This window comes from Leiobunum rupestre, chromosome 5 (genome assembly GCF_980474605.1).
Source record: "Leiobunum rupestre chromosome 5, qqLeiRupe1.1.hap1, whole genome shotgun sequence".
Taxonomy (NCBI): Eukaryota; Metazoa; Arthropoda; class Arachnida; order Opiliones; family Sclerosomatidae; genus Leiobunum; species Leiobunum rupestre.
Genome location: NC_143388.1, coordinates 42,363,501 through 42,390,747, shown reverse-complemented (window position 1 = coordinate 42,390,747; position 27,247 = coordinate 42,363,501). Strand labels below are relative to the sequence as shown.

General features: G+C 38.5%; 1 protein-coding gene and 1 long non-coding RNA gene across 5 annotated transcripts in view; both read right to left on the bottom strand.

Moving 5' to 3' along the window:
- ftz-f1 (ftz transcription factor 1) overlaps nucleotides 1–22,519 on the bottom strand; it is a 101,272-nt gene extending 78,753 nt beyond the window's left edge. Inside the window, exons 1-2 of one of the 3 annotated variants that reach the window (XM_090175940.1) lie at nucleotides 22,251–22,519; nucleotides 21,887–22,189 (exon numbers count right to left, since the gene is read on the bottom strand). In XM_090175940.1, coding sequence (XP_090032066.1) covers nucleotides 21,887–21,986 — 100 coding nt within the window. In that variant the 5' untranslated portion in view covers nucleotides 21,987–22,189; nucleotides 22,251–22,519. Of the gene's footprint in view, nucleotides 1–21,886 lie in introns of all 3 variants that reach the window. The other 2 variants (XM_090175941.1, XM_090175942.1) reach the window with 2 other exon arrangements.
- Nucleotides 22,520–24,295: 1,776 nt separating this feature from the next.
- LOC149944893 (uncharacterized) lies at nucleotides 24,296–26,999 on the bottom strand. Of its 2 annotated transcripts, none has more exons than XR_016481031.1 (3): nucleotides 26,838–26,999; nucleotides 24,873–25,022; nucleotides 24,296–24,549 (listed from the first exon to the last, which is right to left on the bottom strand). It is a non-coding gene; the product is annotated as an uncharacterized LOC149944893 (long non-coding RNA). The 2 variants fall into 2 exon arrangements; XR_016481030.1 differs by having other exon boundaries at nucleotides 26,844–26,999.
- Between the last annotated feature and the right edge of the window lie 248 nt (nucleotides 27,000–27,247).

The window sequence follows — 27,247 nt, the reverse complement described above, 5'->3', positions numbered from 1 at the left end:
AAAATTTGGCAAAAACCATCTTTATAATTAACCCTTTTTCGCTTAAAAAGGAAATGTGTGTCGGAGAAAGTGCCAGCCTACGTAAAAGCCAAAAAAAGGGATAAATTTTCAAATCGTCCTGAAAAGTGAAAACCAGTCTTTACAAGTTATTACGCGATTGATTGAAGCATTAACATATCCCTTGTAAATTTATTCGTATATTTTAAATAACTCCAGTCGACGAATTACGCCATAGCGCGGTTGCGGCTGAAAAGCGGCGTTCCGAGGGGATTGCCGGCGGCGCGGCGACCTTGGCACACTGACTGACTTAGCGACGGCGGGGAAGGGGGGAAAAGCCGAAGTCTGCCTTTTATATCTGGGTTAGCGGAGCTGACACCGCTACAACGTTGCGCCGTGAATACGGAGAGTAGCGGGGGGCACTCAACCGACCCCCCCTCACCAACTGCGCTTATCCCGGCTTATTACCCCCAGCGACCCCTACCGGGAGACCGGGAAAGCTCGAAATGATCAATACGGAATCCCCTTCGACGCGATGATGCTTCCACGAGGTTCTCGTTGCGGGGGAATGAAGAATACCCTCCCCTCCTTTCTGGGGTGGCAGCCCCCCTTACCCCCTTTGTAACCGATCGAAATTTCCGTTCTTCTCCGCCAGTGGCTCGAAATAGAACGAATTTCCGAAATAGTCATCGCAATCCTAGATAACTGACGGGGCTTCTAACACGATCAGCGTGAAAAGATGATGCCATTTACTCAGATTTTTCTCCACGTAGAGGGACCACCGCTAGCAAACACTAGTTTCTTATTTTGGTGATCCATTTATTTGGCCTTCTTGGCTCAACAGACAAAAAACCCAATTTCGACAGCGAATGTAAGGTACTAATTTTATATCATTCATTCATAAACCAACTTATTGTGTTGCAAATTTCATTACGTACCCAAATAATACATCTGGACAATAACAGGAATCAATTTTGTGCGATTATGGTCAATATCAGGAATCAATTTTTCGGAGTTCCGGTCAATATCAGGAATCAATTTTCTGGGGTTCCGGTCAATATCAGGAATCAATTTTGTGGGGTTCCGGTCAATACCAGGAATCAATTTTGTGGGGTTCCGGTCAATACCAGGAATCAATTTTGTGGGGTTCCGGTCAATATCAGGAATCAATTTTGTGGGGTTCCGGTCAATATCAGGAATCAATTTTGTGGGGTTCCGGTCAATACCAGGAATCAATTTTGTGGGGTTCCGGTCAATACCAGGAATCAATTTTGTGGGGTTCCGGTCAATACCAGGAATCAATTTTGTGGGGTTCCGGTCAATACCAGGAATCAATTTTGTGGGGTTCCGGTCAATACCAGGAATCAATTTTGTGGGGTTCCGGTCAATACCAGGAATCAATTTTGTGGGGTTCCGGTCAATACCAGGAATCAATTTTGTGGGGTTCCGGTCAATACCAGGAATCAATTTTGTGGGGTTCCGGTCAATACCAGGAATCAATTTTGTGGGGTTCCGGTCAATACCAGGAATCAATTTTGTGGGGTTCCGGTCAATACCAGGAATCAATTTTGTGGGGTTCCGGTCAATACCAGGAATCAATTTTGTGGGGTTCCGGTCAATACCAGGAATCAATTTTGTGGGGTTCCGGTCAATACCAGGAATCAATTTTGTGGGGTTCCGGTCAATACCAGGAATCAATTTTGTGGGGTTCCGGTCAATACCAGGAATCAATTTTGTGGGGTTCCGGTCAATACCAGGAATCAATTTTGTGGGGTTCCGGTCAATACCAGGAATCAATTTTGTGGGGTTCCGGTCAATACCAGGAATCAATTTTGTGGGGTTCCGGTCAATACCAGGAATCAATTTTGTGGGGTTCCGGTCAATACCAGGAATCAATTTTGTGGGGTTCCGGTCAATACCAGGAATTAATTTTGTGGGGTTCCGGTCAATACCAGGAATTAATTTTGTGGGGTTCCGGTCAATACCAGGAATCAATTTTGTGGGGTTCCGGTCAATACCAGGAATCAATTTTGTGGGGTTCCGGTCAATACCAGGAATCAATTTTGTGGGGTTCCGGTCAATACCAGGAATCAATTTTGTGGGGTTCCAGTCAATACCAGGAATCAATTTTGAGGGGTTCCGGTCAATACCAGGAATCAATTTTGAGGGGTTCCGGTCAATACCAGGAATCAATTTTGAGGGGTTCCGGTCAATACCAGGAATCAATTTTGAGGGGTTCCGGTCAATACCAGGAATCAATTTTGAGGGGTTCCGGTCAATACCAGGAATCAATTTTGAGGGGTTCCGGTCAATACCAGGAATCAATTTTGAGGGGTTCCGGTCAATACCAGGAATCAATTTTGTGGGGTTCCGGTCAATACCAGGAATCAATTTTGTGGGGTTCCGGTCAATACCAGGAATCAATTTTGTGGGTTTCTGGCCAATACCAGGAATCAACCAAATTACAGGAATGGATTTATGGCTTTTGACAATAAACACGAACATAGTTGTTCAATAACAATCATCACTATATGTTTTGGTCAATATCAATTATTATTAGATTCACGAACAGTAATAAATTTCATGGACTTTTTGAATTAAAATATATTTATCGGTTTTGATCAATATCAAGAGTTTCTCCGTATAAATAATACGCTTTGTGATTTGACAAATATCAATAATTAAGATAAATGGAAATTAACACTTGTTAGTTGTTGGATAAACGTATCTTCAGCATTTAGCCTGTTTAAAATAACTTTGGAATTAAGAGACCTAGGATCTCAATTTTTATTCCTATTTAGTGCAATAGTTGATTTTATAAAATGTCTTTACGCTTGCCCAACTTGTTGAAATGTTGCCCTGGAATAGTTCAGCCAATGCCTAAGAATGAGTTCATAAACTCTTTAGTGGGAGAGAAAACGGATCCACAGCTGAAGCGGGGAGGCAACATTTCAACAAGATGGCCAAGGTTAAAAAGAACTATTACACCTACTACGCGTGACGCTCGTAAGTTGGTTTCTACATCTACCAAATTTGTGGTTTAGGTAGATGTTGAATTTTTCCAAAACATTTCTGCGAATATATCATTTATTTTCTTACTACGTCAGAGAAACTCGAACCGCGAGAAGTGATAAGCGTTTATGCAAATTCGCAAAACCAATTTTATCGGCTTATAAGCGACGAAATAAAAAAAAATACACAATGATGTAGTGTTTCGCTTCTACTTTGCAGGATTGAAAGAGGAAATTTAAAATAAAAATTATCGGTTAAAACAGCTAGCAAATTGACTTTTGTTATGACAGTACCACCGGCGGCGATTTCAATCGCGAATTAAATCGAATTATTTTTTTAACATTGATTTATTCGGTAGAAAAATATCACACAATTCAGTTTAACAAATAATCACGTAGAGGTCGGGGAAGGTTAATCATTATCCATGTTTAAATTGATTTTTTTCGGGGGAAAAATTTAAACAAAGAAATTTACCGGTTAATATTTCGGAAAATGATTAAAAAACATGTATTATTCGTAAAATTTGAGCTTTTTATCGAGCGTCGTTTTTCCATTAATTTTATATATTTATCGAAAAATTTATCTTATTACTTGATCAAAACGTTTTACGAATAATTATGAGAGCTTTATCTATTGAATAAAAGTTAACCATCCCCGACCTCTATAATCACGTGACCACCTTGGGCGTCATTATGTCATGGCAGACATAAACGCGTTACCATGGCAACGGAAATAGGCAAAATATATACTGTAACGTGTTTACGAAAGTATACAAAAGTAGTTTTAAAGAAATACCAATACAGTTAACAAAATTCCAGATATTGTGATTAAATTGAAACATGATTAATTTGAATTTAACTTTATATTACCGTAGAACGCTAATTATTAATTAATTTGTATAGCAGGGCCTATTTTAGTGGGTAGTTTAAAATTCAGAACTACACAATTTTTTTTATTCTGGAAGTCCTTTTGGGTAGTTCAAAATAAATAGGCCCTGTTGTACAGATATTTAAAATATTCCAAAAAATTATTTAACATAAAAAAATATTTCGTTTTCTTAATCAACATCCTTGATTTAATGTAGATTTCGCTATTAAAATTACTAGATTCATTGTTGAATTTTTTAAAGCAAACAATTCCAAGGGTCATAAGAGCTTTAATAATTAATAGTTCAACAATGAATCAAAAGATGGCGCCACGTTCGCCCCAATTGGCGTGACAGAGGGATCGTCTTACTGTAAGCCCAAAAATATGTAAGCCTAATTTCCATAGTGATCCTTCCAAACGTAATTGACGACGACAGACTTCGGTGAAAAGAGCTCCACTCCAAAAAAAAGTCTATACTAGTGTGATTGTACGCTAGTACACTAGGAACGAATAAATACGGGGAAACTGAAAAAAAGACAAATTTTCGTTCCCATCCGCATTCCCGCGTCACTTTCTCCGCGTCGTGGGAACGGGAAAGCTCCGAATCGAATCAATGTAAGCAGATTTAAGCCCGCAGTCTACCCGGCCCTGGCTTCGCTTTGTAAGGCGGACGACGCGTTGTGGAAGGCGGGAACGTCCAGACGCGGCCAGTGTTGGGCATTTTCGTCGGAGAGCCGCTCAACTCACACACCGCTCGCACTCGCTAGACTACTATCCACTCACGCTCACACATTTTGAATCGGTAAAATCGGCGCTCCTCTCTTTTAAAAGCGGTAAAATTAGCGCTCCTCTCTTTTAAAAGCGGTAAAATTAGCGCTCCTCTCTTATAAAAGCGGTAAAATTAGCGCTCCTCTCTTATAAAAGCGGTAAAATTAGCGCTCCTCTCTTTTCCGTTTCGCGCTCTTACAAAAAAATTCCGCTCTATTTCGATCATAATAACAAAAGCGCTCACAATGAAACGTGCGGTGCCCATCACTGGACGCAGCGTAAGAGAAAATGAACTAGGAAGCGCACGAGGACGGGGTGGTGGAAAATGAATTAAAAAAATCTGCGAAATGACGTAGGGGTACGTAAGGCTAGCTGAGACCCCTCTCCCCGGAACCAGGGGGTGAACTAAAGCCAGATTATAGAGAGGAGGGAGAAGGGGGAACTGGCGAGAGGGGAAGGCAGTGAGATGGGGCGGATGAGAAACCCGGTGCCCTACTGCCCTACTTTCCGGGAGAACTATCGTTTAGGCTTTCGCGTCCACCCCGGCTCCGTCGGTTTATACAATTGGGAAAGCCTAAATAAGGCAGGCTATAAAGTTACCACGCATCGTATTCTCCGATATTATTATTGACCGGGGTGTCCAATTCATTTTGTTCGTTCCACCATCCCGGATTTAAAAGGACTGTTGTGGACTATTGTAGACGAGAAATTTGGAGTCCACGGATTGACGATGATGGGAAAGTATCGACGCGTAATTCGAGACGTGTCAGTTATTTACGAAAACCCACCACTCTCGGGAGAGGGATTTGTTGTTGCTTACTATTTAGTCATATTGTTCAGTGGTGTCAACACTTTCACGGTAGCCGCGGGGGAAAACAACGAGGGGGTAGTCACTCGTAAAATCTTTGTACACCTGATTACTGATTTAAGAAAAACATTCGGCGATTTCTACTAGTTTCTCACTGATTACCACTGACTTTTCAAAGTTTATCTGCGATTTCCAATGATTTTTCAAAATATATTTGTAATTTAAACGATTTTTCAAAATTTAATTATAATTTCCACTGAATTTTCAAAATTTATTTGTAATTTCCACTGAATTTTCAAAATTTAAGTGTAATTTCCACTGAATTTTCAAAATTTATTTGTAATTTCCACTGAATTTTCAAAATTTATTTGTAATTTCCACTGATTTTTCAAAATTGATCTGCGATCTCCACTGATTTTTCAAAATTTATCTGCGATCTCCACTGAAATTCAAGGGCGTGTTCCTTTAGGTCAAAATGCTTAATTAATGTAGGGATTTCAGCATGGAGTATGCCACAAATTCAGAAGCGTGTTCTTGCGGGTCAATGTTTAATTAATGTAGGGATTTCGTCTAATTAATGAAGAGCCTAATGCTTGGAGTGGGTCACAAATTCAAATGTTTAATTAATGTAGGGCTGGAAAATCTAGAGCGTCCATTTCAGCAATATCATCCACCAAATTAACCACAAATGTGAACCTCATCTAATTCGGACTTTAAGACTTAAAGTCAGTGTATTTACGAACTTTTAATATTAATTCATATCAGGGTGGTCCGATTTAGATCGAGCAATTTAGATAGTGTTTTCTAAAAAATAATTTAAATATCTTCTTATACTTCAATGTATTTACTAAGATTAGATGAGCAAAGAAACTAACGCGTGAAACAGGTCAAATTCAAACGCCAGTGTGGCCCTTTAAGCCATTTTATGTGAAAAACAACAAAGCACGTTTAGTGTACACGATTGACATTATTAGCAATAAACCATTCCATTCACGTGATACCAAAAGTCATTTAAAAAAAAACATTCAACAACAATTTAAATAAACCAGCAAACTAATAAGAAAAATATTTTTAGAAAATGTCAAAAATGATCGATGCATTCTAAACATTTCCAGCCCATAAAACCCCGTCAAATTCAATATCAGTTAATCATGTTTCAATATTGTCGCCATAACCAGCCAATTCTCAAGTGACGTCATCTATAATTCAAACACTACAAGGAAACTTACCCGCGTCGCCATAGTGTCAAAATTGTCCATAAACCGATCGTTTTAAATATAGGATCCCAACCTATCCTCAAGGTAAATAAAATATCTAGCCCCCCTTCCTCCTGTAAACTTTCACTTTCCCCCGAAAGCTTCCTTCACGCGCCACCGCTGTTCGGGCCGTGAAAAATGGAGATAATAAGCGCGCGTGTTCGTTTTAAAGACACCAATTAAAACATCGAATTAATATCGAAATAATATTAGTTATTTTTTGTCTCCGAAGGACGATATTAATCTAATTAACTTGTTTTTTATATATTTGCGAAATATAGCAGTATAAAACCCCTATCGTATCGCGAAGGACCGCGTATTTAGCGCCATCTGGAGCAGCGTTGCCAGGTTCTTGAAATAAAGTTATCGTACCTTTAAAATTATCGATTTCACAAAACAACTATCGGTCGCCTCAAATTTTGTTTAGAAAATTTGAATTTTGTGGAAATGTTGACGTTAAACATTTGTTATGGGTTGTTAAAGATATGGGTTATGAGAAGTGACTAAAACGAGATAATTTTATTAAAAAGTTACGGTTTTAACAAGGCTTCTGTCAAAATTAAATTAGCTCGATATTATCGACGTGTAAGATCAGTATCGTGCGGCCTAAAATTAGCTCAAAATTATCGACGTGTACGTTAATTATCGTAAGGCCTAAAATTAGCTCGAAATTATCGCCTAAAATTAGCTCGAAATTATGGACGTGTAAGATAATTATCGTGCGGCCTAAAATTAGCTCTAAATTATCGAGGTGCAAGATAATTATCGTACGGCCTAAAGTTAGCTCGAAATTATCGCCTAAAATTAGCTCAAAATTATCGACGTGTACGTTAATTATCGTAAGGTCTAAAATTAGCTCAAAACTATCGACGTGTACGTTAATTATCGTAAGGTCTAAAATTAGCTCGAAATTATGGACGTGTAAGATAATTATCGTACGGCCTAAATATAGCTCAAAATTATCGCCAGGTACGATAATTATCGTACGTCTGGCAACGCTGAATTATTCTTGCGGAGAATCGCGTCGTTGGCAGGCAAACCCCCTTCCCGGAGAGCACCCATTTGGTGGCGGGCGGGGAGGGGGTGGTGGAGAAGGAAGCGAGGAGGTAGGGGTGAGATTCGGAAAAGGGTCCAAGGATACCGGAGCAGATACTAGAGAGCGAATGTGTGACCTATTTACAAAATCGGCGAATGTTTTGACTGCGAAACACGCTGTAAACAGGCGAAGGAGAGATTAAACGAAATTATTATTGGAGAAATGTTTCCGTAAATAAATTACCGAGGAAAATTTACTGGATGTTTTTTTACGGATATTAGAATTTTAAAACAAAGAAGTTATTTAAAATGCGCCGTTAATTTTTTCCTTCACGTGGTTTATTTCATTAATGAAGTGTTTAATGTTTGTGTTTTTCAGTTTACCCGATAATTATGGTGTAAACATTTTAAACTAACTGTGTCAATGGGAATTTTAATTTAGCATAAAAGCTTTGGATTATAATTTATCCCCAATTTTGTGATTTTAAATTTAAATTTTTTGCCAACGGGCATTCGATTTTACACTATTTGCAAATAAATTAGTATTGAATTGAATTACTGGACTTTTGGTCTAATTTATTCATTTTGTCTATGGGGTTTCTTATTTATCATAGACTTTTCCTCTATAGGATTCTTATTTATCATAGACTTTTCCTGGATGGGGTTCTTTTTAATCCGACTTTTCGTCGATATGTATCTCATTTTTCATAGACCTTTCGCGGATGGGGGTTCTTATTTATCATAGACTTTTCGTGGATGGGGGTTCTTTTAATCCGACTTTTCGTCGATAGGGTTTTTATTTATCACAGACCTTTCGTGATCATAAAACGTTTCGTCGATGGGGATAAAATTGTTTTTATCAACACACATTTCGTACTCAGGTTTTGAATTAATAATTGACCTTTAGTCGAGGGTTCGTAAGTACACCCTAATCATTAGAAATCAGACATACGGAGTTCATATGGTCTTTTTGCCTTAGGTCAATGTTATTCACAAATGGTCCCCGTATGTCGTACGAGACCAAAATATAAAAATCGACATTAAACTTTTGCAAGTCCTTGATGGAATATTCAATTTAAATATTTTAATCTACGTTTAGAAATGAGTAAATAACACAAGGTGAAAAATGTTGTCATTCCTTTTTAATTTTACGCAATTATCGTTATTTTGAAACGCGAATTGTTACGTAAAAGAGGGGGTAAACGTGTAGTACACCCCCCACGCACGCACGCACGCACGCCGAAACGTACAAAACAAACGCGCGAATGAATGTCAAGACTAGTCGGTAAGTGGGTCTAGGCCTCGGCATCCTAGATACATAAAAATAAAACTCTTTTTTGATTATCGTTTCCAATTTCCTACTTAATACTATTAAGCCCGTTCCGTTAGCCCCCCCCCCCCCCCCCCCGGGCCCAAAAACCACAAGTACTTTTTTAAACGATTAATAATAGTAAGGAGAGGGGGAGATGAACCAGGGGGGCGATGTAAATCGCGGAGGGATTATTAATATCCACCCTCGCCTGCGGGCGTACCAAAATCGGCGAGGGGGATGAAGAAGGGGAGGGAAACGCGAAACGTAAGAGGCGCCAGCTAGCGAAGGAGCGTGCGAGCTAGTTAGTTTAGCCCCGAGCGGGTAATACGCGTTAGATATGGCGGATAAATTGGTGGCTTTCCAAAAATATACAGCCATATTAGAGAGAGAAAGAGTGATTCCTAACATCCGTTCCTTTCAACTTCGCAACTTCTACATTTCTTAAAGCCGAGGGCTAGGGTGGCTACGTCGGTGTCGCTATGGGGAAACCGTAATGGATTCGACGTTAAGAGGAGGGGGGGGAGTGACGCAATTCCCGCTAGATACGTAATTAGTTCAAGGACAGCGTGTCCCATTTCCACTCGCCTTCCGATAGATGGCGCGAGGGGACGGCGTCGTTCGGCGAGGGGGGAAGTGAGGGAGCTAGTCACATGGCGGCAATAGGGAAAGGCCTAATTCGAGGCGATTTTGGGACCCTATTGCTGCTTTTATCGCTTTCCCGGAGTAGATGCGTCTTCCCGCGTAAGATTACCCATCTCTCCCAACTCGCGGTCTCGTACATTAAACGGCGCGCGCGGTGACGTACGACATATCGCGCGTGTTTAGATTCCCTCGCATCCTTCTTTTTTACAAATGTTGTTTACTCAGCCTGCTAGCCGCCATTTGCGAAAGCGAAATTGCTATTCCAAAAAAGAATTAAATAAGACTTGGCGGTGGGTGGGGGTTGGGGGTGATAAAATAAGACTTGGCGGTGGGTGGGGGTTGGGGGTGATAAAATAAGACTTGGCGGTGGGTGGGGGTTGGGGGTGATAAAATAAGAATTGGTGGTGGGTGGGGGTTGGGGGTGACTTGGCGGTGGGTGGGGGCTGGGGGTGATTAAATAAGGCTTGGAGGTGGGTGGGGGCTGGTGGGTGATTAAATAAGACTTGGGGGTTGGTGGTGATAAAATAAGACTTGGAGGTTGGTGGGGGTTGGTGGTGATAAAATAAGACTTGGAGGTGGGTGGGGGTTGGTGGTGATAAAATAAGACTTGGAAGTGGGTGGGGGTTGGGGTGACTTGGCGGTGGGTGGGGGCTGGGGGTGATGAAGTAAGACTTGCAGGTGGGTGGGGGTTGGGGGTGATAAAATAAGACTTGGAGGTGGGTGGGAGTTGGGGGTGATGAAATAAGACTTGGAGGTGGGTGGGGGTTGGGGTGATGAAATAAGACTTGGAGGTGGGTGGGGGTTGGGGTGATAGAATAAGACTTGGAGGTGGGTGGGGGTTGGGGTGATAGAATAAGACTTGGAGGTGGGTGGGGGTTGGGGTGATTAAATAAGACTTGGAGGTGGGTGGGGGTTGGGGGTGATAAAATAAGACTTGGAGGTGGGTGGGGGTTGGGGGTGATGAAATAAGACTTGGAGGTGGGTGGGGGTTGGGGGTGATGAAATAAGACTTGGAGGTGGGTGGGGGTTGGGGGTGATGAAATAAGACTTGCAGGTGGGTGGGGGTTGGGGGTGATGAAATAAGACTTGCAGGTGGGTGGGGGTTGGGGTGATAAAATAAGACTTGGAGGTGGGTGGGGGTTGGGGGTGATGAAATAAGACTTGGGGGTGGGTGGGGGTTGGGGTGATGAAATAAGACTTGGAGGTGGGTGGGGGTTGGGGTGATAGAATAAGACTTGGAGGTGGGTGGGGGTTGGGGGTGATGAAATAAGACTTGGAGGTGGGTGGGGGTTGGGGGTGATGAAATAAGACTTGGAGGTGGGTGGGGGTTGGGGGTGATGAAATAAGACTTGGAGGTGGGTGGGGGTTGGGGTGATTAAATAAGACTTGGCGGTGGGTGGGGGTTGGGGGTGATGAAATAAGACTTGGAGGTGGGTGGGGGTTGGGGTGATAGAATAAGACTTGGAGGTGGGTGGGGGTTGGGGGTGATGAAATAAGACTTGGAGGTGGGTGGGGGTTGGGGGTGATGAAATAAGACTTGGAGGTGGGTGGGGGTTGGGAGTGATAAAATAAGACTTGGAGGTGGGTGGGGGTTGGGGGTGATGAAATAAGACTTGGAGGTGGGTGGGGGTTGGGGTGATTAAATAAGACTTGGCGGTGGGTGGGGGTTGGGGGTGATGAAATAAGACTTGGAGGTGGGTGGGGGTTGGGGGTGATGAAATAAGACTTGGAGGTGGGTGGGGGTTGGGGTGATTAAATAAGACTTGGCGGTGGGTGGGGGTTGGGGGTGATGAAATAAGACTTGGAGGTGGGTGGGGGTTGGGGGTGATAAAATAAGACTTGGAGGTGGGTGGGGGTTGGGGGTGATAAAATAAGACTTGGAGGTGGGTGGGGGTTGGGGGTGATAAAATAAGACTTGGAGGTGGGTGGGGGTTGGGGGTGATGAAATAAGACTTGGAGGTGGGTGGGGGTTGGGGGTGATGAAATAAGACTTGGAGGTGGGTGGGGGTTGGGGGTGATGAAATAAGACTTGGAGGTGGGTGGGGGTTGGGGTGATTAAATAAGACTTGGCGGTGGGTGGGGGTTGGGGTGATTAAATAAGACTTGGAGGTGGGTGGGGGTTGGGGGTGATGAAATAAGACTTGGAGGTGGGTGGGGGTTGGGGTGATTAAATAAGACTTGGCGGTGGGTGGGGGTTGGGGGTGATGAAATAAGACTTGGAGGTGGGTGGGGGTTGGGGTGATAGAATAAGACTTGGAGGTGGGTGGGGGTTGGGGGTGATGAAATAAGACTTGGAGGTGGGTGGGGGTTGGGGGTGATGAAATAAGACTTGGAGGTGGGTGGGGGTTGGGGGTGATAAAATAAGACTTGGAGGTGGGTGGGGGTTGGGGGTGATGAAATAAGACTTGGAGGTGGGTGGGGGTTGGGGTGATTAAATAAGACTTGGCGGTGGGTGGGGGTTGGGGGTGATGAAATAAGACTTGGAGGTGGGTGGGGGTTGGGGGTGATAAAATAAGACTTGGAGGTGGGTGGGGGTTGGGGGTGATGAAATAAGACTTGGAGGTGGGTGGGGGTTGGGGGTGATGAAATAAGACTTGCAGGTGGGTGGGGGTTGGGGGTGATGAAATAAGACTTGGAGGTGGGTGGGGGTTGGGGGTGATGAAATAAGACTTGGAGGTGGGTTGGGGTTGGGGGTTATCAAGTAGACTTGGTAGGTGGGTGTTGGGGTTATCAAGTAGACTTGGCGGGTGGGTGGGATTGGGGTGATTAAGTAGACTTGGCGGGTGGGTGGGATTGGGGTGATTAAGTAGACTTGGCGGGTGGGTGGGATTGGGGTGATTAAGTAGACTTGGCGGGTGGGTGGGATTGGGGTGATTAAGTAGACTTGGCGGTGATTAAGTAGACTTGGTGGGTGGATTTGGCGGTGATTAAGTAGACTTGGTGGGTGGGCGTGTGATTTGAAGAGGAGAACTTGCATCGTTTGATATAAACTTTCTACAGGGTTGCCACAAAATTTTCAGATTCAAATTCCCTGACTATTCCCTGTTTTCCCTGACCATTTTAAGAGATTTTCCCTGACTTATTAAGGGCAAATTTTTTCTTTTATATTTTACTTTTATCAGAAGTTAATAAATTTGGATGGACTTATATTTCAGTAAAAAGGTTATTGCAATGTTGAAAACTTAGCCAAACATTCAAGGAAATAAATGATAATCGTGTAATTTGTCATACATCTAGAGATTTAAATTACCTTCAAAAAGTGCCCAGATAAAATTAAATTCCCTGACTTTTCCCTGAATCTTTACAAATTCTTAAAATTCCCTGACATTTCCCTGACTTTTTAGGCCCATTTTTAATTTCCCTGACTTTTCCCTGATTTCCCTGTTTTCCCTGACGTGTGGCAACCCTGTTCTATGTCTGGAAAGCTTCGATTTTAAAAAGGGGTACACGAAGTTTTTGAGGCGATATTTTCAATAAAAGGATTGCCTAACAGCTGCGTCGAAATTTAGAAACAGGAAAATTAGCATTAAAATAAAAAAAACCTTTTCACTATTCGGAAACCTAAAATGACGTAAATTGGCGGGTTCGTTAGTCGTTCCAGAAGTAAATAATATCTAACTTATCTACGATGCTAAAATGAAACATGTGCTTCTCTAAGTAGTTTCCAATGGGTGCTATTTTAGTAATAAACACAGCGTCTTAGGTATTTATTTTTAAGCCATATTTTAAATTTTAACGTATCTCGGAAAATCAGTGTTAGGCAACAAATAACAGCGAGTAGATACTTCTTTCGTAAGTGAAATTTTATATACTTTAGGTCTTATGAAATACCACGTCTTAAGTGGTATTATCAGCTCACGCGGTTTCTGAATTTGATTGAGGTTTTGTCAAACTAATTTCCATGTGTAGAAAGCATTGATCTCGTTGTGGTTCTCACTTAGACTTAGGTCAATTTTGGACAAACGAATATTACTTTTATTCAATTATTAGTCAAGGCTGTATATGCCCTGCCTTAAATCAATTTGTCGAACAGTAAAATAATTAGGTTTCAAAAACCCCGTACAAATTTGGATCTAATCAAATTTCAAAATTCCATAACTTCATATCGAAAATCAAGTTTTTTAATTCCAATATTCCGTATAAAATTTAGATAAAATCAAGGTTGGCTGATTAAAATTAAGTTGATTTAAATCGTGATTGAAATCAAGTCATTGTTTTTTTTTAAATCGTTGATTTAAATCACACAAAGTATTTAAATTGGGGAATAAAAATTGGTAAAAAATAGGTTCTTAAAACATTAAAATACATAGAAAATCTGAGTAAACTATAATATTAAATAGTAATTGAATTTAATTAAGATTTCATTTAATTCAGGATTAGCTAACTGAGAAAAGTAAAAAATCCATTAATTATACAATGAAAGAGCCATTAATTGTATAAAAATTAATAAATTCAATAAAATAAACAAAATCAAAGAAGTGGTTACAAACGTTATATAAAAAAATACAAGAGCAATTTGTGGAAAAAGAAAATATCGTTTAAAAGTAACAAGTTGAAGTGTGATAAATAAAATCTAAAACTGTTTGTAGGCGTTGTTACCGCGCTCAACTTATGCAAGTAGGTTATCGTTGCAATAATGGATATTTTGTTAAACCAAAAAATGGGGTCAAGATAGGCAAACTTAACCTAAAATTGCAAAGGAGAAGATATTTATGGTCGAAGTAAACAAATGAAACCACTAAGAAAGCTACAAAAGTATATAAAATTGTTATATTTTAAATATTTTGAAGTTGAAATTAAGTGGAACAGGTTTTAAATTTCATTATATCCATTATGAAATATTTTGATGAAAAATTTAAATATTCTTTTAAGGGGAAATGGTTACATTTTTGACTGGAAACTCGTTTGGTACGTCTATTATTTTAAGGGGGAAAAAGTTTAAAAAAAATGACAATTGAAAAATATTCGAATCTACAAATAAAACCGAAAACCTTAAAAAGGCCTGCATTACGACACGGCAAAGTACATTATTTTCCTTCCCCCTTTCCAGTCAGTGCAACCCCCCCTCTTCAAAATGGCGCGAGAGTGGAGAGACTATGTACGCAAGAGCGATGTTTAGTTTATGAATCTAGGTCAGAGATATATTACGCTTATATTCGGCGACGGTGTTTCCATCTGGCGGTCGTTGCGGGAAACGATTTCAATGACGAAGCCCCGAGCGCATGCTCATTTCGATCTTCATTACGGTTAAATTTAAAATTGGAGCTTTTCTTAAAACGACTAATTTACCGTTGCTCAACGGAATCTGGAAATGAAACTAGGATAGGGGAATCTTTATTGCGATATTTATGGACCAGGTTTGACAGAAGTTAGGGCGATTGGCGTTAGTTAAGTTATGAACGGGCCAATGTTTTTAGACAGTTTCCAAGATTTCGGTATTTTTAGGTTGTTCAAAAGATTTCTAAAAAAAAATATTTTATTACGAATCGTACGATCGAATAATTGCTGTGCTTTGAAATCTAGACACGTAAATTTTATGGGAAAACTAAATGTCACTTTTACTTGTAATAGAACTAGGGTTGTTAATTTTCCGGAAAAATAAAATGCGGAAAAATTTCCAGAAAATTTTCCGGAAAATTTTCCGCAAATCGGAAAAATAAAAAATTTAAACAAATTACTTTTCAAGGGTTTTTAATGTTTTAAACTTTTTATCGATTTAAAATGACTAATATCAGTAAACATACTACAAAACATTAATAGTGTTACATTTCAACCAGTTTAAACTAGTCTATAGGTTTAGTTTTACTTTTAGATTAGAAAAAATGAGGTGAAAATGCCGCTTTATTTAAATTTGCAAACAATATATTAGACAAATTATCGAACGAAAACGTTTTTAATATTTTCCGAGCGGGAAATTTTCCGACTTACAACACTAAATAGAACTATTCACAAATTGCTTACAGTGAAACAAACACGTAGGGCGACTTTAATTCTAGATGAGGCTGACGTTTTAGCGTTAATTAATTACAGGGTTGGCAAGAACCAGACACACCGGCTTTAACCACCTGGCTTTAAGCTTTTTTAGCTTAAGTTTCAAAGCTCTTATTTCGAACGAAATATGATTAATAGTGTTGTAAGTCGGAAAATTTTCGGAAAATTTTTCCGCATTTTATTTTTCCGGAAATTAAACAACTCTAAATATGAATAACAAGAGTTATTCAATAACGAAAGTACGCAACTAAACCTTTATAATTTAAATCATCTTCTGCAAACATCAACACTAGGAGAAATACATATAAAAAATTTGTAATGGTGGTTAAACTTGGGTTTTATCCGGATTTTTTCCTTTTTAGCAAAAGCTATATTTTGCCAACCCTGAATAATTAATACTGATTCTAACAAAATTCTAACACTATTATAAGCAATAAACTAAATTAAAATTAAATTCGACATAAAAAAATTTCATGGCTTTTACATACATACATTTCAGTGTGTGACAGATTAATATCAACCTCTAACAGGGTTGCCACAAAAAAATTTTATTCAAATTCCCTGACTATACCCTGTTTCCCTGGCCAGTTCTAGAGATTATGCCCGACTATTTAAGGCCAAAATTTTATTTTATATTTTATTTTTATCAGAAGTTAATAAATTTTAATGGACTTATATTTCAGTAAAAAGGTTATTGCAATGTTGAAAAAAATTAGCCAAACTTTCAAGGAAATAAATGATAATCATAGAATTTTTCATAGATCTACAGTAAAATTACCTTCCAAAAGTGTCCAGAGAAAATAGAATTCCCTGACTTTTCCCTGAATCTTTACAAATTCTTAAAATTCCCTGACATTTCCCTGACTTTTTAGGCCCATTTTTAATTTCCCTGACTTTTCCCTAAATTCCCTGACTTTTCCCTAAATTCCCTGACTTTTCCCTAAATTCCCTGACTTTTCCCTAAATTCCCTGACTTTTCCCTAAATTCCCTGACTTTTCCCTAAATTCCCTGACTTTTCCCTAAATTCCCTGACTTTTCCCTAAATTCCCTGACTTTTCCCTAAATTCCCTGACTTTTCCCTTAATTCCCTGACTTTTCCCTAAATTCCCTGACTTTTCCCTAAATTCCCTGACTTTTCCCTGACGTGTGGCAACCCTGTCTCAAGTCTATTGTATGCAGAATTACATATTAGAGAAACATTTTGACCACCATGCAGGGGCTCGCACAATTGAGTCCAAGTGGTTGGGAGTTTAGAGCATCGTATATGCCGTGAAGCCAGCCAAAAGGAGACTTAAGCCACCCGGATTTTCGCCGCTAGGAGCGTGATAGAGCTAGAGGGGATCTTCAAAGCAGACGACGGATTAGAGAGGTGAGGAAACACACATATTACTGGGCCCGTCCTGCCTTAGGGTGGCTGGATTTGGAAAAGCTAGGTAAATTTCCCGAGAGATTCTCCTCGAAAACCTTTTGTTATCCTCAGTAGTAAAGGCTCTCTTGGGGCCCATCCCGCTTAAGGGCCCGGATTTAGAAAAGTCGGGTAACCTTCTCCAGATATTTCGCAGGAAATATTTTGTTATCCTCAGTAATAACGGCTCTCTTGGGGCCCGTATTTATTATTTTACTGGGGCCCCTGAAGCTTACGAGGGCCCGGATTTAGAAAAGCCAAGTAACCTTCTCCAGAGATTTCCCCCGGAAATATATTGTTATCCTCAGTAATAACGGCTCTCTTGGGGCCCATGAAGCTTACGAGGGCCCGGATTTATAAAAGCCAAATAACCTTCTTCTCCAGATATTTCCCAGGAAATCTTTTGTTATCCTCAGTAATAACGGCTCTCTCGGGGCCCGTATTAATTGTTTTACCAGGGCCCGGGTCCTCACTTGAAGCTACAAACCCTCTTCAATTCAAAGTTAGATGCGGCAATTACATTTTCACTTTATATATTTTATGTTATAGAAACAACAACACCAAGAAAAAAATTTAGTGATGACCAAGGACAGTAAATACAGGGACGAGAAAGTGTATTGGCGGCCTCTGTTGGAATATATCACCTAAAACGACTTAAACGCAAGGAGAGTTAGTTGTAAACAAAAACATGGCGGTCACCTAACTTTAGCGGTTCTTGACGAGGCTTAAGTGTTCAAAACAAATAGGCATTTTTTATTTACGCTCGTAGTTTTATTTTTAATTTAACATCAAAATGGTAAAAACTATCTACAATAATACTGTCCATGGTGAACCACGTCTTAACAATGGCTGCGGTTTGTTTACATCTAACTCCCCGTGAATATTAAGACGTTTAAAATCGAAATTTTTTTCCTGCTTTCTCGTCCCTGTATCTACTGTCCTTGGTGATGACTAACAATTTTAAAAATAGTGACTGAAAAGTGCTCGGAAAAGTGACTAAAAAAGAAGAAAAACCATTGTTTTCCAAGATAAAAAAAAATCAGATTGAGGACCAATAAAACTAGTCAAAATATAATAATAAAAATGTGCAAATTGTTTATCAACTTTTAAAATATTGAGATTTTTTAAAGACAAATAATATTAAAAACGCAAAAATCCCAAAAAGTTATAAATAGTGCCTAATTTAAGAAAACATGATTTTTGTGACAGAATTCAAAACAAGTGATTTTAAGTGACAAAAGTGACTCAGCTCGAGGGGCTGACCACTATCCGTAAACGGTGTACAAGCCCGTAGCTTTGACTGTACTAAAATGATTACGTAATCGATTATAGATTTAGCACTACCAAAGGCTGTGCTCGCTGTAATCGGTGCACAGAATTTAAGGAAGTGGTTAGCCTCTCGACTCAGCCACAGCAGGGTTGCCACAATATTTTCAGAACAAATAAGCCGACTATTCCATGTTTTCCTGACTTTTAAGGCCAAATTTGACAGTTTTTAACGTTGACATTTATCAGAAGTTAATAAATTTAATCAACTTATATTTCAGTACAAAAATTACGTTAAAAACCTTTCAAGAATCTAAATAATAATAATAGCAGAATTTGCCATAGATCTCAGGGTTGGCTGATTTAAATCAATTTTTATATAGTATTTTTGAAAAATAAAAACCTCGCCAATTGCTATAATTTAGGCTAAAATATAATATTTCTTGTACTTCCCTCTAATGTTGCATTGGATTCTACCTGTGGGAGGGGATTCCGCCGAATTGTTTTTGTGAAGTACCAAAATAGGTTTTAAAAAAAAACTTCTATAGATTATTTGCTTAAATTGAATACATTCATTATATATATAATAAGTCTTTAAAAATTAAAGCATTGGTTTTTGGTAAAATTATGATATTTAATTATATAAAACTTTGAAATTTTAATTAAAATCAAAAAATCAATAAAAATCCGATTTAAATAAAAAAAAATCGATTTATTTGAATTTTTTTTAAACATTGCCAACCCTGATAGATCTAGAGTAAAATTACCTTAAAAAGTGTCAAACTTGTAAGTAGCTTTGACCATGGCAAACATTAAGAAGGTTACATAACAAACTGAAATCAGTTGTCCAAGTATGACTGAAATTCTTTGCCTGCGTACACGCCTTTTTTTGAGAAAATGAAGTTCTTGTAAGAGAAAACATGAGTCTACATTGTCTAGGCATTTCAAATGGTGAAATGTACGCTTTTTAAAACCCCACAATTTTACGAAGACACCGGTGCATAATGATTTCGAGGAAAATCTGAAATGGTCTGACAAAATCATTTCTTAGAAAGATCTTCCAGTAGTAGGCAATAATAGCCAATCCTGTTTAGACTCAAATTATATTAAACATTGATATCTATATGACTTTGGCCATTAACACATCAAATTAATTTAAAATATCTTAGAAATTGCTTTAATAATTCCAAAAAAATATCTTAGAAATTGCTTTAATAATTCCAAAAAAATATCTTAGAAATTGCTTTAATAATTCCAAAAAAAATCTTGGAAATTGCTTTGATAATTCCAAAAAAAATCTTGGAAATTGCTTTAATAATTCCATAAAAATCTTGGAAATTGCATTGATAATTCCAAAAAAAATCTTGGAAATTGCTTTGATAATTCCAAAAAATCTTCTAAATTGCTTTGATAATTCCAAAAAATCTTCTAAATTGCTTTGATAATTCCAAAAAATCTTCTAAATTGCTTTGATAATTCCAAAAAGTCTTTTAAATTGCTTTGATAATTCAAAAAATCATTGAAATTGCTTTGATAACTCAAAAAGTCATTGAAATTGCTTTGGTAATTCAAAAAAATCTTCCAAATTTGTTATATACCTTAAATTATTCACTATAAATATAAAATTAATTTAATTTAAAACAAAGCGATGTTAATTAAAACAACATCTGTGTAACAAGCTCTACGAATGCGAAATTAGTTAATCCATCATAAAAATGTTAACTTCACAGTCCCTTTAAGTAGAATAATAAATAACGCCTATATAAACCATCAATAGCAATATGTCGGTCAAAATTGTCGCAGTTCCTAGAACGCCGTGGTGCCATCTATAAATCTAAAACCCTACTAAATACATATTCAATTTTTTCGATATATAAGTAAACAATATAGGTATAGAATAACTATAAGGCGGGAAAGCGTAGCGGTACACGCAACAGGTGTACATACAGATATTACCAAACTGTACATTTTCAGTTAAAATAGGTTGCCGGCAAAAAATTTAACAAAACGTATTTATAAAGGTCTATTATACGTTGACAACATTTCCGCCATGCGCGAATATTCAATCCAGTTTTAAAACACCGTTAAAACGTCTTGAAATCAGGTGCAAAAGTCGTAAAAAAGAGGGGGAATTTTAAAATAGGCCTTATAATATTTCCAGAATACACAGGTTGAATATCATATTTTTTTCACAGTAACGTTACGTTTCTCAGTAAAGCGGGTGACGCGTGGGGTTGGGAGCTCGAAAAACGGGGGGGTGGGGGTTTCCACAACGTACCTAGACCGGGGAACAACAGCGGGAATTTTCGCCAAAACGGGTTGAGCCGTTTTTTTCTCACCCGGACGATTCCAATACGGGATGGCTCGTCTCGCGGTAGGGGTGCGACGAGACGATCGCTAGCCAGGGCTCGACAACGAAGGGGCCTTTTTCGCGTAGACATCCAAAATGTTTTCGTAAAAGCCCCCTTTTTCACTCTCTCTCTCTCTCTCGCTTCAATGGCCAGGGGCGCAATAATACCGCGTCCGCCCGGGCGCCCCTACCCAAATTATACACCCCCCCATTTTCCCTTACCGACAGTTATAATGCTAAAACCCGTATTCAACCATCTACCAGAGATTTTTCCAATGCTAGCTGAAAAAATGCTTTGACGCCACCGCTACATTTCAGGATAGGAAAAAAGTAGACGAAATAGGCTTACATTTTTAACTCGAACTAAAATTTAACAAGGCAGAACGTTAATTTACATATTAAAAATAATGGTTTTCAGAAGTATGTCAGTCTTTTTAAGAACACGTCGATTTATTATCGTACATGAGCTATCTTGGTTAACTTATCTAACATATTATCACCTCTCCCCCTTCCAAAAAATTAAAGTATTATTCACTAATTTTCACTATCATTTTAGCGACACTAGTGTATGCTATTGACCCAGTTTCGTAGACCTTAAACTCCTTATCAGTAGGTCTTTGCTACATAGGCCTAACGCAATCAATACAATTTTACCTCGAACCCGAAACTGAGAAGCATTCGTGATATGTCCAAAAAGACGCAAAAACAATATAAATTTCATATTTTCACTTTTCAAACGGTAAATTATAAAAATAACACATACACCATTTATTTACAATTCCATAAATAGTACTTAATATAAATATTGCAAAACAAGTTTAATTGTCTAAAATAACATTAACGAAAAATACCGTAACCATTTTATTAGTAACTAGAGAAGAGGCCAAGGCCTACGTATGACCAAAGTCAGTCAAGGTTCCAAAATTCTTAACTTGGCGACAAAATTTGCGGGGAAAATAGTTTATCTTAGCCGCGGGGTTTTATTTATAGTAATATATTAGGGACAAAAAATGTGGAAAAAGGATAATTTGAAGGATGAGACTTGGCAGTATTTCCGCAACGAAAGTTTTTGAACTTGACCCACAAACGTACCCCCATGATTCCGTCGGATGTACCACATTTTATGTAGGTCTAGGCCTAGCGCGATAACGTATAAAATGAGAGTGTCACACTTACCAGACGACTGAGTGGGTGCCGAGACGGTCGAAACGATGACCACCTCCGAATTCCCATTATCGTCCGGTTTGGGATCTTGGTCGGAGCCTTCGACCAACATTTCGCTCGGGCAAGTGAGTTTTTGAAAGCGGCGAGGCCTACGAGACTATTCCCGGCCGAGCTCGCCACCGAAACGCCTTCACACTTACGAAAATATTCCCGACGCGAGAAAATCAAAATTAGACAGCGAGATTCTCGATAACGTCACTTATTTAACACGAAAAACAATAAGGGACATCGTTGACCCGATAACACGGGCTAGTCCTAAAGAATTTGAAGGTTTTTTACGCGGAATTTTACCACTACGAGACTATTAATTCCTCACCGTTCGGCGCAACCCCGTCTTGTAGATCAAGGGCAAGGCTTAGTACATCGCGGCGAAGCGTCGTCAAAAACTTTCCTCTCGGCGGAACTGAACGCACGCTCACTGAGCAGGCGCGAAAGTGGGTTAGGAGGGTCGCTTGTGTCAATAAAATTGGGTCATTCGGGAAAGTTTAAAATACTTTCTATTTCGATTTCAAAAGCGGATTCTTATTTCTAAGCGTATAAAAGTCTTTTTTAATCTAATTTAGCTTTGTTTCGCTACTTTTGAACACAATAATGAGTCGAAGCGTACGAGTTTGTCTTATTAGCGTAAGCGTCATAATAGATGACTGTAGCGTGCTAGAGTCCCCGTGGGGGGGAGGTGGGTTGGAGAGAGAGAGAGAGTTTCGTCTTTTCGCCTGGAGAGGGCGCTAGTATTCGACATTGCTTCGATTTCACTTTCATCGCGCGCTGTTGATTTTATTGTCGATATTATATTCAAATTCATAATTTATTTTAATTAATTGGATAAGATTGCTTTTCGAATATTAATAGCTTACTTTTATTCTAAAACATCTAATAGGGAGAGATCAGTTTATTTGTAGAAGCAGAAATATTTTATTAAGAGAAACTAGATTCATTCTAGACAGATATCATCGTCGCGTTAGGAATATACTTGAGCTTGATAATCTGAAACGGTGAAACCTAAATATAAGCTAGCATTATATCAAATTTTACCATTGAATGGTGGCGTCATCTATCATTGGTAAAATTATCGTGAAAAAATGAAATCACGAAATCACGAACGTGATCGCAGCGTAAGTATTTAAGACAAACTAAATATACATTCCCACCACTAGAGACAGATGGCACCTTAGAAAATAGTATGTTCCCTTATATGAGCAAATTTGAGCCGAAACTGTACTAGACAAGTTAATTTTTAAACTAGTAGTACTATTTCCAACTAATGAATGTAGTGTAGTTTAAAAATTAATAAATTGACAATATTTTGGATACACACAGAAAAGGCTTAATTGCTTAATTTTTTCGACGGTCAACGCTAGAGGGCGTAGCAGTAGATTTCAGCCGATTTCAGTCCAGGGGGGGGGGCTAAAGAAATTACATAAAAGTACTTTTAAAATACTTTTGTAAAAATTGCCTTCTAAAAAATTTGCGCCCACGACCTCAAAGGAACATAATCTGGTTTTGCCAATTCTTTGAAGCGATTTTAACGTGAGGTTGTATTATCGTACAAAATTTTAATAAAAATTTAAAAATCCATGGATTTATATGACAAATCCATTATAAAATATCCGGGATTAAAAATAATGCTCTATGCAGATTTTACCGGAAATATTTATTAAAATCTCATGAATATCTTAAAAATTAATCAAGTTGTAAATATGTTAAGTAGATGGCGCTCCTGTGAAATAACAATAAAAGAGGAGATATTTTGTAAAACGAAGTCTGACCATGGGCATGGTCTGACTTATGGACTTCATCCGAAAGCTTCTGTAATCCAATCTCCTAAATTTGAATAACACCGATTTAAACCAAATTCCGATGTAAAAATTTAAAGAAATGTTTATTTTTAATCTCCTAAAAAACCAAAAAATATTCAAAATTCCTGGATCTCCTAAAATTAAGCCACACTGATTAAACAAGAATTCTGACATAGAAATTTCAAATAAAATTTATTTTATATTTAATTATGTAGATACTGATCCACTAAAAATTTACCATAATGTGCATTTAGTAAAATAAACATCCTCCCCGGCGGGGAATCGAACCCCGGTCTCCCGCGTGACAGGCGGGGATACTCACCACTATACTACCGAGGACTTGCAATTGCGCGTTCTTAATGCTATATTTTTTTATAGTTTTATCACTTGGCTTCAAAATGAGAAAAACCGGGCCACCTTAAATTTTATCAAAGCTCTTGTTGATAAGAATTTCTATTTTCATTTATCGCAAGAATTCTTAAAACGAAAAGTAATGATTGATCAATAAACGTTTAATTTTATTACGCCATAAAACTACACGTTAACCTGTTAAGAATTCGTTGTGAGCTTAAGATTAGAGTCCAAAAGTTTCGAGGTTCTTGTAAATGTGTAGACGCATCTGTTAATTTAAATGCTGCGCCGCTATGAAAATAAAAGATGACTAGCGCCATCTGCAGACTATTTAATGGAGCTCCATAGTTGTTTATTTCTGTTAAATGTCGACCACTTTAGTAGTCTCGGGTTACATCATAAGTAACGTACGTAGTCTAGATTATCCTTGGTACGGCATTGAGAGTTTTGAGACCTGATCAGATTGCTCTGATCAGATAAAAGAAAGCCGGTGGTGAGATGTACGAGTTAGAAGGCTGCCATGAGAGTGGAATCGCCAGCATTCTTTGTGGGAGCACGCCATCTATTTTAAAATATTTAAATTTTTAATTTGTTTTTTAATAGAGGGCGCACTCCTGCGTGGATTAGTAGCGAAACTAGCGATTCCACTCTCAATCAATGTTGGAAATAAGGCTGTGGCGTCGGTCAAAGACCAGTTTATTTTGGGCTATAACCAGTAAATTAAATAGAATCTGGGGGGTTCACTGGTCATAATGGCCAGTTTATTTTTAATTAAAAGTATAATTCTATACCGAAAAGAAAAAATGATAAAAGCGTTGCGCTCTCAGTTTCTCACAGACAATGAAATTGCGGATTTTGACTCCTAAATTGAGCGTATTTCGTGGCATCTGGCAGTAATGCAATTTGACGTTCTTCCGCTACAATCAGTCAGATTCGTCGAACTAAATCAATCATTAAGAATATGTTTTAGAAAATAAGCTTAGAAGACATTGCAATTTCTTTATGACTTTTAAAAACAAAAAGAAGGTCAAGAAGGAGTAAAACTGTTTTTATTCGAAGAATAAGAAGATGTTGAAATATTTTTTAAAGTTCCTTAAGAAATGTGATAAATATCAAAGCTCTTTGGTTTGTGATAAATAAAACCCATTATAGTTCCTAATCGCTATTAACAATTCACTTTCAAAGGTAAAATAAAAGGGGGGGGGCAGAAAAGGGTGGTCATGACCAGTTAATTTATTTTTAAGTAGGGGGTTTAGTGGTCACACTGACCAGTACTTTTAAAAAGCTTATTTGCAACACTGAGAGTCTCTCATGGAAGCCTTCTAGCTTGCCCGTTTTCCTTGAGATCACCGGAGAGCGCAGTGGTTCTAGTCTCATTTCTAATTCTATGGTCTGAACGTGTACGAAACAAGAGTATGAGAATCCGATACAGCCATCCCTTAACAGTTAGAAATGAGAAGTGTAGGCTCAAAGTTGTAGTTTAAAACCTTGGGAATTTTGGGAAACGATTATTTAATTATAACTAATAACTAGAGACATAAGTAACCGTTGCCCACGTTATTATAAAGCCCCATGCACGCGTCCTGACAAAAGGGGGCTACATTTTAACGACGCGGTGACTTCTGTTTTGCTTTTGATTCACGAAAGATGGCACTCTGATTTCGACCTAATACCGGGCTTTAAAAAGGTTAGGCTTAATTTTCCATTGAGGTAAAACAATTATATATATTAAAACAATAATCAAGCCAGAATTGTTGAACTAAAATGCCAGAAATTAGGAAGATTTATAATCTGGCTAAACTGAAGATGGCGCTACACAATATTAAAGAGAGTATGAACTAAATTTATAAATTGTCTGCTAACAGGCGAAATGATTGTTTTTTAACATAACTAGCGCCAATAATCCTGAGCTTCTGTTAAGCCTGGTGGCAGAAATTTGAAATTCGTTGATCCACCATAAACATGGAAGTTCATACTCCCTTAATTAAGGGCTTTCTCTCTTATATTTCACGGCGTGTAGCCATGGACCAAGAATATAAGGGGACTCACTGTTTAGGCTTTAAAAAGCAAATTTTGGAGTTTGGCCCTGGGCGCCAAATAACCTCACTACGCCACTGCGCTGAAGTCAATTTCCGGTGTATTTTCATAGAGAAGCGTTAAATTTTGACAAAATGGCGCCATTGTTGTCGGTTAAATGATTAGGCTAAGTAAGTTTTATACCTTTTATTTTTGAAATTGGTTCTTTAAAAGTTTAAGTAATGTATTAACCAATCGGTTAATTACCACTACTTAAACTTTTAACCCAATTACGCAATGTTGTGTAATTGGGTTAAGTAAAAATAACCAGTAAGCCACGGGGTGGGGGGGGGCGAGAACTAGGGGCCCCCAAACGTTTATGATTAAAATCAGTGCTATTTAAAAGTGCCCCGGAGTTCCTAGTTACGCCACTGGTAAGCCGCATTTGGCTGAGGTTTCTTATCAAATTCACTGGAATCCATTTCATTTCTAAACTTAATTTATGAACTAAGCCTAACCTAACTTTAGCGCTCGTACTCAGTCACCTAAGCCTCGACTAAACCTTTTGATTTGCCAAAAATTTACGGGAGCGATAACTAGCAGACAACCAGCAGTTGTTCCGTATTCCTGTGGTATTCCGTGTAAAGCGCCACCTAACGCTTAAAGGGGAACGGCCAAGCTTTTCCGAATATTGACTTATTTGCATATCAAAAGATCAACAAGTCGTTCAATATACTTACACGTACCTTATTTTGTCTTGAAAAAATAGCTTTTGGACCAAAAAGTTGAAACGCAAAATAACGCCCATGTATTTGGGTTTTAATTTTCGCCGCCATCTTAAGGTGTATCGCCAGCGCCACCACGACCTTAGTGAGCGATTTGCGAACTATCGTAACTTTTGAAATCGCGCAATTCCGGCTTAGGCCTCGTATACTGGAATGCGGCGCGCGTGCCAATAAAAAAAAAACAAATCTTTCGCGTCTCCAGCAGCGCGCGCTTTGATATTGTTTTTCAATTTTAATCAAGCAAGGAGTGTCTCACCGATTTATCACCAGGTGTCGCAGCGGGCGCGCACTTTTCAATTTCCCGAAATTTCTTTATTTTATTAAAAATTAACCGCTCAATATGTTTTTATGGGGTTTCGCCATAA